Source organism: Mixophyes fleayi, chromosome 8, assembly GCF_038048845.1.
Source record: "Mixophyes fleayi isolate aMixFle1 chromosome 8, aMixFle1.hap1, whole genome shotgun sequence".
Classification (NCBI taxonomy): Eukaryota; Metazoa; Chordata; class Amphibia; order Anura; family Limnodynastidae; genus Mixophyes; species Mixophyes fleayi.
The window spans coordinates 18171509-18186669 of NC_134409.1; the positions used below are offsets into that span (position 1 = coordinate 18171509).

The 15161-nt window shown below is 41.1% G+C and overlaps 1 protein-coding gene and 1 long non-coding RNA gene across 2 annotated transcripts in view; one reads left to right on the forward strand and one right to left on the reverse strand.

The window, feature by feature from the left end:
- The window catches only part of LOC142098991 (uncharacterized), a 61643-nt gene that overhangs the window by 34949 nt on the left and 11533 nt on the right, over positions 1–15161 (forward strand). The gene's annotated exons all lie outside the window — the stretch shown is intronic.
- Positions 833–8486, reverse strand: BCL10 (BCL10 immune signaling adaptor). The gene is made up of 3 exons (XM_075182024.1): positions 8191–8486; positions 5689–5977; positions 833–1511 (listed from the first exon to the last, which is right to left on the reverse strand). The coding sequence occupies exons 1-3, from the start codon at positions 8239–8241 to the stop codon at positions 1141–1143; spliced, it is 711 nt and encodes a 236-aa protein (XP_075038125.1). The 5' UTR covers positions 8242–8486; the 3' UTR covers positions 833–1140.

The following is a 15161-nucleotide window of genomic DNA, read 5'->3' on the forward strand; positions in this document are numbered from 1 at the left end:
TGCTTACAACCTCCTTTGTAATAGGTATGGTGATATACGTGAATGTCCTTACCAACCCTGCCCTCCGTTCCCCCTCCTTAACCCGTTTTGTTTCCTGTCTCTTTCCTACCCCTTCCTTCTACTATAAAAATTTAAAATAAGAGGAGACATCTTGTTGTCTTAACACAGTTGTTTTTTACTTGTTATTTGCTCTTTTCTATGCTGTTTCCTCTTGTAACAAATAAAGAGTTTAAAAAAAAAAGAAAAGGGAGAGCTGCACCTACCAGTAGTGCACGCAGCATTGCCCATGTATATAATGGGGATAGGAAGAGTTGGAGAGCAGCCAAGCACTGTCTAAAATTATAGCCACGCCCCCATGCATGCTGGTCACGCCCACTGGTGGAGTGGTGTGGAAACCTCCTCTACAAATCCTGCGTTTGCCCTGTGTATGGGGGCGGAGGGTTCCTTGGTCTCTCTCTGGTATTGCTAATTCCAGGACACTACCCCCACGAAGAGCCTACAGTACTAAGACCAATGTGGAGGCACCGCACGACACTGAAAACATGGTAAAGAGTCTAATCGGAGGCAGGACACACAAAGACTGGTACACACACCCTAGCAGAGGAAAGGGGGTGTTACATTTTACATGAGTACTATCTCCCATGGTGTCCCGTGGACCAAAAAAGGTTGTGCCCCTCTGTTCTAGACAAACCCCACTTTTATGTTTTAAAAAGTCCAATGCAGTTTTATATGTGCATGACAGATCAACGTTAACATGAGTTTACAATGAAAAGGTTAATTTGCCTGTGGGTTTATTATATATATTATAACCATTTGTAGTAAATATATATATATTTTTTTTCCTTTATCACAGAATCCTTTTCTTTTTTGGTGAATATTGACTTTTTAATTATACCATCTATTTATAACAACATTACATGAAATCTATTACTTTACAGAAGAGAAAATACCTGAGATCCATCTGATCACCCAATCACTAAATGTCCTTATACGTTTCTTTCAAAAGTTTCTACAGTTACAATGTCAGTCGGTAATATATATTAAACTGACATTGGAAGTAGTTAGAATAGCTTTGTGGTCACACTGAATATCAGAATAGAGCGTAGCAAAGTATGATTATGACACCAGTCTGTTACAATATCATTGGTAAGAGGGTGAATTGGACCTCAGGGGAAGGAACTGGTTGTCAATTGGGGAACTTGCACACGCCTCATCAGGGGTCTGTGGAAGGATGACAGGAAGAGGAGGGGCTCCAAGTTCTCCTGGTTTCGGGAGCCTGGTGGAGAAGGGCGCACTCGGTCTGCCGCTCCTTGTTCTGTTTTCTGTGAGAGAGGGATTTGCAATGGTCAGAGACCTGTTAAAATTAAGAGGGAGACTTGACTCCCCTTCAGGGTGATAGAGAACTGTGGATTCCATCGCTGGTGACAACAATCTGTTGTCAGATTTCTGTGGCTTATAAAGGTCACTAGTTAATCCATTCGTTGTTGTCAATGAAGTGTTTAAGCAGCAATCTACAAGACACAAGTTAGATAAATGTTATACATAAAGAGAATGCTGAATCTACAAGACTGTTGAATGGTTGCATACTTGCTTGTATCAGTTTGCTATTGTAATTAAGTATACAAAGAATATTCATATAGCTCCTAAGCCCACCTGGAAAAAACTACTGTGTAAAGCACAAAGTAATTTGCTTTGTTTAGCTTTTGAAATATGTAACGTTTTTTATTCCAGAACGTATGAGAATGCATGTTATGTAAATTATATATGGTGCGGCACGGTGGCTTAGTGGTTAGCACTTCTGCCTCACAGCACTGGGGTCATGAGTTCAATTCCCAACCATGGCCTTATCTCTGTGGAGTTTGTATGCTCTCCCCGTGTTTGCGTGGGTTTCCTCCGGGTGCTCCGGTTTCCTCCCACACTCCAAAAACATACTAGTAGGTTAATTGACCCTAGTCTGTGTGTGTGTGTGTGTGTGTTAGGGAATTTTGACTGTAAGCTCCAATGGGGCAGGGACTGATGTGAGTGAGTTCTCTGTACAGCGCTGCGGAATTAGTGATGCTATATAAATAAATGGTGATGATGATATATATTATCAATAAACTTGTATAAGCCTCAGGTTTTAATTTGCATAGGTGGAAAGCAGAATAGTAGCTAGTGTATCCGAGTACTGCATGTAATGTAATGTACACTAGTTGGCACCCTGTTAGTATCACGTGCAGTTAAGCATATGTTATAATGTTATACCTGTATGTTCATTGTATATTTTATTCTGTAAACTGAAAGTATAATGGTCACCATTGTATTCTCTGTGCCACTGATTCTTCTATGTAATTATATGCAGGAATGAAGTGGCTACATACAGACTTGTGTTTTATGGTCACTTGTATCCAGTCTTTGACTAAAGTACAAGTAATGGACAAAAAAAATGTAAACATCAATATAAAGTCACTTAATGGGGTGTTGGGCCACCCTGTACGACATCTATACTCCATGGCATTGAGTCTGCCATTGTGCTGGAGGAATGTAGCATCAGTCTTCTAAAAGAGACTAATACAACATTCCGCATGATTGACAGAGATGACAAATTCTGTCTCAGCTCTTGTTTCAGAATATCCCGTAAATGCTTGAATGGGTTCAAATCTGGTGACCGAGAAGCCATGACATATGGATGACAATAGTGTGTTGCCCATCAAACCATTAAGCATTGGTTTACCCGACTATAATTTCTTGATCTGTGGAGCTCTCATTGGACTGTTGTTCATTAAATTGTCTCCTTGCGCCACGGGTTGAAATTCGCAGTCAATCTGATCTGCAGTTGCTCGGCCATGTTAATCATTACACTTCCAAACACTGTTGCCCGTTCCTGATGATGTTTTTCCCTCGGAGATCCATGCTGACATCAGCTTAGACACCGTTGCTCATGAACAATTACGTTTAGCTGTCTTCTGAAGTGATTGAGGTCTTTATTCAGCTATGTTAGCCATAATTATAGGCAACCAGGGCAATCTAGCATTTTTATACACAGATGTGAAAGCCTTTGCTTCTAATATGCTTGGTGTCCCTCATTTAACCAGGTGTTTCCATATTTGGTCCATTAACTATACATCACAGGGTCTTGAAATACAAGAACGAATGACTCTTCTCATAAGAAATCTTATGTTTTTCTCTTTGGCCACTTGAAATGTTGGCAGTAGAAACCAATGAGGTTAGTTTTGAGATTCTATGAATTTCAGGATTTGGTGCATTTGAATATTTTTACTAATTCTGGCCAAATTTGAAAAATACAATAAAAGTCAGAAAGGAAACAGAATGCAATAATTCACCACATAGTCTTAGATTTCAATAATGCCTCCATCCTTAAATGTCATTGGCTATTATAGTTTACACTATTACTGTGTTTTTGTCTTCATTAGTTAGTTTGTTGTTTCTTATTGCCGGTGAGGGTATCAAAGTAAAGAAAGGCAGTAGAGATAACACTTGTCAGCATTATAGGGCTTATTGCAAATTTAAATCCCAAATATATCTATTAATATTTTCAAATATTTTAGTTCACTATACATAGAGGATTATATATAAAATTAAAATTACTTAGTGTGCTAGGTCTTAATGTAAATATAACTTATGAAGAGAGATGCTTTGCTGACCTCTTTACTTTTCAAAATTGGAATGTCCGTTTTCCCAGGTAATCTAGTCAAATTCAAGTGACAATCTGGAAAATTATTCATTATTAGTATATTTTGTGCTGTGTAAACTTTTTTCTCTGTACTGTAGCAATATAATGCATAATAATTATCTTGTGAAACAATATATAAAGAAAAATGTTCAAATTTTTTCCTGTGCAGCTTTTTGTAGATAAAAAGCTATCTATATATGAGACCACCATTACTCAGTGTGTCAGTGCTTACAGAAAATTTCAGTCCTGATAATATAGAATTGTTTAACCATTTGGAGGTTGTTAGGAACAGCAGGTAACTGCTTTCCAAGAAGAGGTTGTTATGCACCTATTGGGGCTGTTTTGCAGACACATGGTTTTATGTCATCCGGGGGCTGGACCTGTTGCTCCTTGGTGCCAGCTGCTTTAAATAGTCACCTGTTGCAAGCAGACCTTGCCACTTGTAGCGTTCACACGATAGTTTTTCCATGCTTCTATTTCTGTGCTGCCTAGAATTCTGTCTGCTCTCTTCTCCGCCGACAACTCACCAATGCATTGGTATTGCATCCTGCCAATGTCCTAATGGTATATCATCAATCTCCGCTGTAGTGATCTTCTGAGTGGTACTCTCTGGGTCAATCTGTATCCTGATAGCAACTTATTCTGCCAACCAACTCTTGCTAAGTTATCACAACTTGAGAATTAAGTCCTAGGGACAACATAGTTGCTATAGGTGAAGCTCTCATTCAGATGGGTTCTGGTAACTAAACAACGGAGGAAAATTTGTGGCGGAAATGAAGAATAATGTGACATTGCATTCCGGAACACTGAATAACATTATGCTATAACTGTAAGATCACCTTCTCCTTTTACTACATATTGTCATAATAATCACCAAAAGTTTGACTTAAAAAACCCAGTAAAACCATGACAGCAGGAAGTTCATTAAAAAAATAAATTATAATGATTTTGAACAAATATCTATATAGGTGCTAACCCATAGTGTCCTTTTAGACTGCACTTCCTTTAGTACCAGTATATATATATATCTATATATATATATATATATATATATCTATATATATATATATATATATATATACAGTTCTTTTTTTGTCATAGAACTCACCGGAACTGAGTTCCGGCACCTTTTTCGACGGATTTTCCAAGTCTTAAAAGTAACTTTTGAACATTTGATATTTGGGCCACGTGGATTTGAATCGCCCTGTCGAGCGTAGCAGGTCGGCGGCAAAATCATTAAAACGGTGCATGCGGGCTGCTTGTGTGTCGAGTCCGATGCATGCGTACATCGTCCGCGCTGGTTGTGATGTCACTGCTCGGCTTGTGGCGCTGCTCAGCTTGTGATTGGTCGTGTGTTCGCGCGCTGAGTGCTTACTGTGGGCGGTGACCGTTATGCTTGGTTACACAACTGACGTGTGTGGGTGTGTGTACAGTGATTGACCACGTGATGTGAGTTCGGGCACCTTTTTTCTTATAAGAAAAGCACTGTATATATATAGTTTGAACATGTGATGTTTGAGCCTGTTTTGTGCCCAAGCCAGCTTTGGTAGCTATAGAGCTTAGCTGGGCAGAGAGTGTTGTGGATAAAGAACTGTAGTAGATTTGCTCATCTCTGCATGGGAGGTATGTGACAACTGTCAATGTAGGATAGAGTTTACTCAGATTGATGTAAAGTAGTTTGTATTGTTCTATATCTCTCCATTAAAAGGTGCATGAAATTTAGCACAGTGTAAGAATGTATTGCTACATTATACCAGTGCCTGAGACTAAATATATATATTTAGATTCCATTGAATGGAACAGAACCTTAAAAAGAGATCCCTGACCCCTGTAATGATAACAAGCAACAGAGGGTGAATGTTTAATGAGCAAAGATGGAAAAAAATACCCCAAACTGCCTCTCACCCTAAATATATATCTTATGCACACCAATAAAACCTACTTAAGATAACCATGTCTTGCGGAGAAGTTTTAGAACAACTTCTGAGTTACAGACTCGAGCCAACCCAAATTACCTTTGTAGAATTCCAGCCTCTTGTTCTTAACTCGAAGAACCTCATCTGTGATCTTCTCTATGAGAAAATCCTGCGTTTTTTGTTGTCTAATTGATTCAATCAAAGCATCAAGTCCCATAGGATTTTTTGCCAACCGATCCAACAGCTCTCCGGCTCTTTTCCGGCTTGTTGTCTGGCTCAAAATTTCCTCAGTGTCGTCTTTGTTTAGTATCGTTATTGAACGTAGGTAATCAAAGTGTCTTTCTGCTATAAGTTTTTCACACAAGTAGGGCCGTAGGCATTCAATAGCCTACAAGAGAACCAAACAAAGACCTTTTACATGTCTTGGAAAAATAGAAGAAGACATTTAAAGGGGAAACATTTGTTTTAAACATCTGTATTTTCTAACTGGATATATAGTATGGTTACATTCTTTCCCAAAAATTTGGTAACCCTACAGGTGGTGCCTCAGGGTTATTGAGAGGTTGGAGTACTAACAGAAACCTTCTCGGTTGAATTGCAGGTGTGAGTGTGGTAGGGCCATCTGAAATGTGAGGAGTGTAAGGGAAACAGCAAGAGCATTAGAGAGGTCGGAATTCAGGGGGAACAGAAAGAGCCATAGAGAGAGGTCGGAGTGCGGGGGGACTAGAAAATTCCATAGAGCAAGGTCGGAGTGCAGAGGAAACAGAAAGAGCCATAGCGTGACGGATCAGAGTGCAGGGGGAACAGAAAGAGCCAAAGAGCGAGGTCGGAGTGCAGAGGGAACAGAAAGAGCCATAGAGAGAGGTTGGAGTGCAGAGGGAACAGCAAGAGCCATAGAGAGAGGTTGGAGTGCAGAGGGAACAGCAAGAGCCATAGAGAGAGGTCGGAGTGCAGGAGGAACAGAAAGAGCCATAAAGAGGGGTCGGAGTGCAGAGGGAACAGAAAGAGCCATAGAGAGAGGTTGGAGTGCAGGGGGAACAGCAAGAGCCATAGAGAGAGGTTGGAGTGCAGAGGGAACAGCAAGAGCCATAGAGTGAGGTTGGAGTGCAGGGGGAACAGCAAGAGCATTAGAGAGGGGTCAGAGTGCAGGCGGAAGAGAAAGAGCCATAGAGAGGGGTCGGAGTGCAGCAGGAACAGAAAGAGCCATAGAGAGGGTTGGAGTGCAGCAAGAACAGAAAGAGCCATAGAGAGGGTCGCAGTGCAGGGGGAACAGAAAGAGCCATAGAGAGGGCTCGGAGTGCAGGGGGGAACAGAAAGAGCCATAGAGAGAGGTCAGAGTGCAGCAGGAACAGAAAGAGCCATAGAGAGAGGTCAGAGTGCAGCAGGAACAGAAAGAGCCATAGAGAGAGGTCAGAGTGCAGCAGGAACAGAAAGATCCTTAGAGAGGGGTCGAAGTCCAGAGGGAACAGAATGAACCAGATTGGAGGTCTTCTACACTGGTAAACAATCACAGTGCAGGCTGCTTTCTCCTAGTTAATATGAATTCTAGATATTCAGTCCAGGCCACAGTTTTGCCAATTAAAGCTGCATCACAACCTTGGAAAATATTTTCCACGATGGCCCTCTTCACTAGCCAGAGCCCCAGGTCTGCTAAATGCAGCCATTAATCCTGTCAAAAGAGAACCGCCAAAATAATCTTGTTAACTAAAATCAAATGGTCGAGAGGGTGATGTGAGCGGGAGGACCAATCACAAGCCGCAATGAAGAGATTGAGTCGGGGATGGAAGAGGAGGGCCGAACTGCTCAAGTAAGTTTTAATAATAACGCCTCATCTTCCCCTCTGTCAGCCAATGGATAGAGTGGTGGAGTTTAATTTAAATCCCCAGTTAGCCCGCGAACAGTGTGGGAATAACGCGGGGAAAAAAAAACCCACTAAGTGAGTAACATGACATCGTTATTCAGTGTCTTACTTGCCCCCAAACTGTTGTCACTCTAGGCAGCTGTCTAGTTTGCCTAATGGTAGAGCTGGTCCCGATTTTAACACAGTCGATGTACTGAGGTTTCGTTTAAATGCTCTTGTCACACTTTTGTTTTCACACAGATAGTCATAGGGCCTGATTCATTAAGGAAAGTAAGGCAAAAAAATGTAAGTTTTCTCCTGGACTAAACCATGTTACAATGCAAGGGGTGCATATTGGTTTATTATTTTGCACATAAGATAAATACTGTCTGTTTGTCACGTAGCACACAAATACTTTATAGCTTTATTTTTACACTGAAATTTAAAGTTGATCTAAGACATGCCCTGCCCCAAATATAAATCTGTCCCCACATTTTAAATTTACCTCCCCCCTCCAATGCAATATTGTTTTTCCAAGGTCCAAAGTTACTCTTTTTTTTTTTGCTTTACTTTCCTTAATGAATGAGACCCATAAATCTTTTATTTGCTTCAATCTGTATTGGTCTGTGTGTTGCACCATGACATTCCTGTCTGATTAATCAGTAACATCACGTAAGCAAATCAACTTTATGTTCACCAAATCCCCACCTGCTTCCTGATCCAGTTCACACTCACCAAGAGTATTATTTTCTGGTACTTACATCTCTCTTAACATCTGACATTTCATCTTCACTCAGCTTGAGGGGAGTCATCTTGGCCGTACCTAGGCCCCCCTCCCTTCAGGTTGTCACTTAGGCACTAAGGTGAGCAGAGAATGGCGGTAGCAGAGGGGAAATTTCTACTTTCTTTTTCATTAACAAACTGGCTGAGCTTCCTCTGCAAACGACACTTATTCTTACATAGTGCTTCCCGTCACAAAGGTATCATACACTGTCTGCGCTTCCTGTCAGGCCAGTGGAGCTTTCATTGGTATTGTACTCGTAGCTTCCTTGTAGCTTTGCTCAGTCACATTTCCTGCATTCCTTTCTCGAGTGTCTGACTGGCTGCAGCATGCACAGTAATATGTCTGCAGAGCTGAACAACATGTGTCATCGCAATCAGCTTAGTAACTGGTCGGTCGTGTTAGACCGGACACACGAGAGCGACAGACGCTGCGTGACAGAGCCGATTATATGTATAATATATGCAATTTTGTCCATGTATTGCTCCTGTTTATTAGCACAGATTGTCTATGGGGGAATAACCAGCATTCAAATAATTAGTTAATTGTTGTATTATGATTATTACTAACTAATAATGGTGGAAAAAAAGAAGAGTAAGATCATGTTGGACTATTTGTTTTATCCAGTTTACTGACATCAAGAATGGCGTAGCATCTTGTTCGCTGACTTTGTAGGCGTTGGCGTGATATTACCTCTGTCCTGTTCACTCTTCGATTGTTTTCTCTGTGACGGGCAATTTGCTGAGTAGTCATATTAGCGATGAGGATCATCATCACGTTCTCTTCGGTCATCAGTCATAGTTTGCCGTCGGGCTTTATCCCGCTCTGACCTTCGTCTTTGTGCTGCTTCTTGATGCGCAGTTACTCCCGCAGCAGACATTTGCCTTTTAGGTGGCATCACAGTTACACTTTGTTGCTTAAATTAATTAGTATATTCTTATTAATTTAACACTAAGTTTAAATAAAACGAATGGATAGAAAATCAAGTCAATTTGGAATAGCAGAGGTCGTTATAATTGGTAACTGACACCCGAGTCGAGTACACAAGAGAGTCATTTGCAAACATTTTTCCTTTTATATATATATAGATGTGGAATAACCAGCATTAAATTATGTTGTATTATTATTATTTTATCATTTAGTTGAAAGTTGTCCTGCTTTGGAAATCCCCCTCTTTTAGAGGTGACCTTTTCTCTCATATATGTTAAATGGGATTTCCCTGCTTACAGCCTCAGTTTTCAGTCCTCCCTGTAGGAGGACTGGAGAATGCTGACAGGGATCATAGAGATAGGCTGCCCCCCTAACATGTCATGTTGCGGATGTCACCAAGTTTGAGTCCTAATGCAGATTTGTGACCTCCCCTTATCATATTTCCTAACATTTGCCACAAAAAGGGGGTATGGTCACGTCAAGCTGAGTTCTTGGCTGCCATAGATGCTAATTCCGCTTATAACAATCGTAATTGGGCTTGTTTTTTTTAATCAAGTTGCAGTGGGGTTTTTTTGCTGGTCGCGGGTTGCGGGTTTTTGGGCTTTACAATATATGTCAAGCTCAGGCCTCTTTCACCCTTGCTTATCTTCTCTCTTTGTTTTTGTTGATTTTTTTTTTCTTTGTTGGACTTTTTGATTGGTGGACGTCGTGCTGTTCATTTTGACGGGCGGGTTTTGTTGCTTGGAGTCTCCCAATGAAAAGGTGCTTTGCTGGAGGGGTGGGCCTAGTTAGAGGTTGGAGTGATAGGCGGAGTCAGTTGGTAGAAAAACACATGTTCCAGCCAGGCAGCGACAGAAGTGGGGGGTCCATCATAGCCTCACCAAACCACCAGTGACCAGCACTACTGGCCTAAGGACACTAGACTCCAGGAGAAGCGCTTCCCAGACAGTCCAGCACTACACACTGTCCTTGCAAGGCGGAGCAGGCCATCCTCTTTCCTCAGGGTCCATGCTTTATTGAAGGTGTAGAGTTGCGGGGAAGTTAAGTGTCCAAGCCACCTTAGAGAGTGGGTATATGAGATATAAATATTATTTAATTCTCATGTTAGCTTGACAGATTTATGCAGTCTGAATTGGCTGCATAATTTCATTTTATTTTTATCCTCTTTTTATACATATATATTTCTTGATTAAACGATATATTTCAACATTTTCACAAATATTGTATCGATATTTTATGAGAATCGTCATTTCGAATGAGTCACTAACAAGTTTAACAAGTTCACAGCGCCAGTATTTTTTTCTTTTGTGTATCTATTTGGGTTGACGGACCCACAAAGAGTTGCAGGGTAATTGTTATTCTCACTTCTTCAATTTTATTTGACTTACCATACATACATACATATATATATATATATATATATATATATATATATATATATATATAATATATATTTATGCATTTTTTATTAATTCATTATATTGACTACTAGCGCCGAAGGTTCTATTCCCGTAAGGGAATTAGTCGTGGGTATATGAGATAGCCTATACCCCTAAAACTTTTTTCCCTGCTCCTATAAGCCCCTTCCTGTGCTGGTATTATAGCAGCTCATGTGTAGCTGGACATAGGCAAACTGAACGGGGTTTCCTGGTGCCCGAAAACCCCACTCCAAGCCTGGGGCACTGTATAATTGAGCTGGCTGGACCCTGCTGCCGCTTCACACAGCTCTGCTTGAAAAGGGAGAGCTGTGTGCACCTAACAGTAGTGCACACAGCATTGCCCATGTATATTATGGGGATAGGAAGAGTTGGTGAGCAGCCATGCACTGTCTAATATTATAGCTACGCCCCCATGCATACTGGTCACGCCCACTGGTGGCATGGTGTGGAAATCCCCCTCTACAAATCCTGCATTTTCCCCTGCTGGGGGTGACTGCTAGTGTGTGTTTAATTGCTCATTATTCCCCATTGTCCTCCTAACACGCAGGCCTAGACTGTGCCCTAGGAACAAGTTTATGTACAGTCTCAGGACCGGGCCCAGAGAAGTTGGTTGTATAGCCGCCAGCCACTTGTGCTCATGCGCTATGCAGATATTACATTTTTATCAAGTTATTTGAGGATATTTTCATGTAACAGTGCAATCTATGTTGCACAAATTCCTTTAAATAATTTGTTATCGATTTTAGTTACTATTTAATAGTTATGTATGCGTTTTTAATATTGCGAATTGTTTTCAATACTGCAAAAATGTTACCTACAGTGGTTAAATAATAAAGTTCTTTTGTTTTTGTTAATTTGGTTTGTCCTCATTATTTAATATAAGTACAAAGTTGCATATTGTAAGATATTGTTTTATTTAATCTTTACTTAGAAACAATATTATACATACAACCATCTACCTCCAATTGAAATTTGTCTTCGGAGGAAACATGAGTAAAATCTTATATTTACACAACTGTTACACGGTTTTAATAATCTTTATCTTACAAAAAAGTTACCTTGTATATTTATGAGAATTCTAGTAAACTTTAAAAAGCAATGTGTTCCGAGAAATATCATTATAGAAACATTGAAGACAGATTGTAGAAAGCTTTATATGTATTTATTTAATAATGAACTAAAAACTTTGTGGTTTTCACTACAATAACACCCCTGTCCCCTGTAAATTGGGCTTGTTTTAGGGATTTTTAGGAGTGGTTTGGGCTTGTTTTTTGATGCAGCCAGAAGTTGCCAGAGCTGGCAACTTCTGGCTGCATCAGACAGGGGAGATTCTAGTTATTCAAACAATGGGCTACAAACACTCCCCAGTGTCAGATGAATGCAGAACACTCTCCCTGCGGTGAGGGGGTCTCATCTCCGGACAGTCCAAACAATCTAGTCCTGACTATTGGACCGTGACACGAAAACCGTGACAGTTGGGAGGTATAACTCATGCTGCAGCATTTGCAGTGTCATCCCATCCACCCCATTACCACCAAATGGCTTAAGAAATCTACTTACTACAGTGTAGGGCCACAGGTCAACATAGTGTAGTCGTAAAAAAGTCTAATACCACTTGTCGCCCCTGCAGTATCCTGGGTATATGAACCCGGGATACTGCCGGGTGACAGAGCCTCCGACCCCAGCAAATTCCCAGATCGACCGGGTTCACACTGAACCTGGGTCTGCCCAGGTCTCCATGGCAACATCACAAGAGGAGCTCTGTTTGGCTCCTCTTGTGATGTTTTTATTTTTTATTTTATGTTTTCAATAGATTTCGGTGAGACCCGGGTTTTTCAACGATCAGACTGGAAGCTACTTGGGTCATCCGACCCGGGAATTAGCAGGGGACCTGTTCACACTCTGCCTCGACCCGGGTTGTCAGGGCTTGCAATAACCCGGGTTTTTGAGGCAGTGTGAATGGGGTATTAGAACATTCTCATGGGCCCGTACTAATTTTGGCGCCACACGGTCCAATCCCCCTGCTCAGCTCAAGTGCTAAGCGACACTAAGTGTGACTTCTGGGGCACCAATAAAACAAACAAAGTACTACCTGGCTCCCTCGGCCTGTATATATTATAGCACAGAGCAGTAAAAATGTCTACAGAACATCCCAGCATGTGGTATCCTATAAAGATCAGTATATTATGGCGTAAGGATATTTTATCAGTGCCCAGGTTAGAGCTGCTGTGGTACTGCTGTGCCTGCCAAACAATCCAAACGTTGCCAGCCTTACACCAGAGCGATGACTTGCAGTCTATAACTTTAAAGAGGAAATGAGATGATCAGCAAAAGAGGAACTATAAGGTTATAGATGGTATAAATCCATGGTTTCAAAAATTCAGTTCCTGCTTTCACAGTTGTGTTTCCCTGTGATCCAATTGTGTGACAATACAGTTGCAGAAGATACAAGAAATAGAGACTGTTATCTCACTGTGCTGTCTGACTTGTTCTACACAGATAAAAGCTGATTGGATGCTCTGGATTACTGCAAATGTTCCACATAACTGCAGTGTTCCAAAGGTCCTTCTCACTAAGCTTTACAGTCCAGCAGAGGGCGCACATGTCCATGTTTTTCACTTAGGAAGTGAACAAATTAATACTACCTTTATTCTAATAACAAACATTTTTAGGCAGACAGCTAAATCATTTGAGACAATTTACAGGTATGAATCTTCAGGGACATTTTTTTTTTTTTTAAAACTTGTTTTTTTTTAGATGACGGCAGGTTTTTTTGCGCAGTTTCTTGTGGATTAGATTTTATAACTGTTCCCCAGTTGATTCCATTCATTTTTCTGTGACGCTTTCATATAATTTGAAAATCTCTGCATAATGTATCTATGTGCTATCATAGTTGCCTACTCTCCCGGAATGTCCGGGAGACTCCCGAATTTTTGGGAGTTCTCCCGGACTCCCGAGAAAACAGGCAAACATCCCGGATGCAGCCATCTCCATTGTTGAAGTGGGTGGAGGCGGGGCTAAATGCGGCATTGTGACCCCCGCCCCCTGCTGCGATTGGCCAAAATTGTCTAAGATTGACAGGGGTGGGGCCTAACGGCGCAACATGCATGGACACTCCCCCTCGACGGACCCCCTCCTAGACAGCTGCCTTCAAAAGTAGGCAAGTGTGCTATACATACCAGGTTCCAGCGGTCTCTATTTCTTGCCGTTTATAAACAGTCAAAAGGAAAGAGGAAGGTTAGTTTATATACAATCACCAATTGTACAGCTGCTGGTTTCCTAGGGAGGTCATTTAAAAAGCGAAGGGGGTCTATTTACGCGTGCAACAGTAACACTCATTGGGGCACGAGGTGACGCAATGGCCCTGATTCATTAAGGAAAGTAAAGAAAAAAACTGAGTAACTTTGCACCTTGGCAAAACCATGTTGCATTGCAGGGAAAGTAAATTTAAAATGTGAGGACAGATTTTTTAGTTGCGATAAGGCATGTCCTACAACTTTAAATTGCAGTGTAATCATAAAGCTATCAAGTATTTGTGTGCTACATGAAAATACAGCCAGTATTTAACTTATGTGCAAAATAATAAACTAATTTGCACCCCTTGCATTGTAACATGGATTGTCCAGGAGAAAACTTATTCATTCTTTTGGCTTACTTTCCTGAATCAATCCGTCCCAATATGTTTCCGGAACAGTCCGCAGAGACATCTCGCATCAGAGTTTTTGCAGAAATCTCCGCTCATTTTTCTGTGCACCTCTATGGGATGCAAGGGGAAATGAGTGGAGCCCATAGGAACAGGTAAGCTGGCGTTAGTTTAAAGAGAAAAGCGATGCTTCTCAGTGCTTCATAAATTCCTAATATCACAGTCCCTGTAGAGTTCTAGGAGGACTGTGTTAACCAAGGAAAGTAGGTTAATACCTACGTTCATTAATCCCTACATAGATGGTGTAGATTGACACCATGGCCGTCTCGGGTTTATAGTTGGTCGCAGTTTGGCGCATGACATTTACACTTTGCACAGTGCTCCTCTTCAGATCTCCTCACCACTCCACGCAGCTAGTTGCTCTTCTAGTTTACGAGGCGTCTCCTGATAGCGGAGAGTAGGTGTGAACGTAGCAGACCATCTAAATACACAGGTGCAAGATCAAGGTGTTTTGTAAATGAAATCCTCTGTGAAGGGCACAGACCTACAGTCATGGCCAAAGTTTTGAGAATGATACAAGTATTGGTTTTCACAAAGTTTGCTGCTTCAGTGTTTTTAGACCTTTTTGTCAGATGTTGCTATGGTATACTGAAGTAAGATTACAAGCATTTCATAAGTGTGAAAGGCTTTTATTGAGAATTACATGAAGTTTATGCAAAGAGTCAATATTTGCAGCGTTGACCCTTCTTTTTGAAGACCTCTGCAAATTACCCTGGCATGCTGTCAATCAACTTCTGGGCCACATACTGACTGTCTTTGTCAGAAATTGTGGATTTTTGATTGTCCACCCGCCTCTTGAGGATTGACCACAAGTTCTCAATGGGATTAAGGTCTGGGGAGTTTCCTGGACATGGACCCAAAATTTCGATGTTTTGATCC

Coding starts and splice junctions, on each gene's coding strand:
- BCL10 (XM_075182024.1), bottom strand. CDS start 8,241: ATGACTCCCCTCAAGCTGAGTGAAGATGAAATGTCAGATGTTAAGAGA. Junction 5,978..8,190: donor TGTCAGATGTTAAGAGAGAT/GTAAGTACCAGA, acceptor GTTCTCTTGTAG/GCTATTGAATGCCTACGGCC. Junction 1,512..5,688: donor GAGGCTGGAATTCTACAAAG/GTAATTTGGGTT, acceptor TGTGTCTTGTAG/ATTGCTGCTTAAACACTTCA.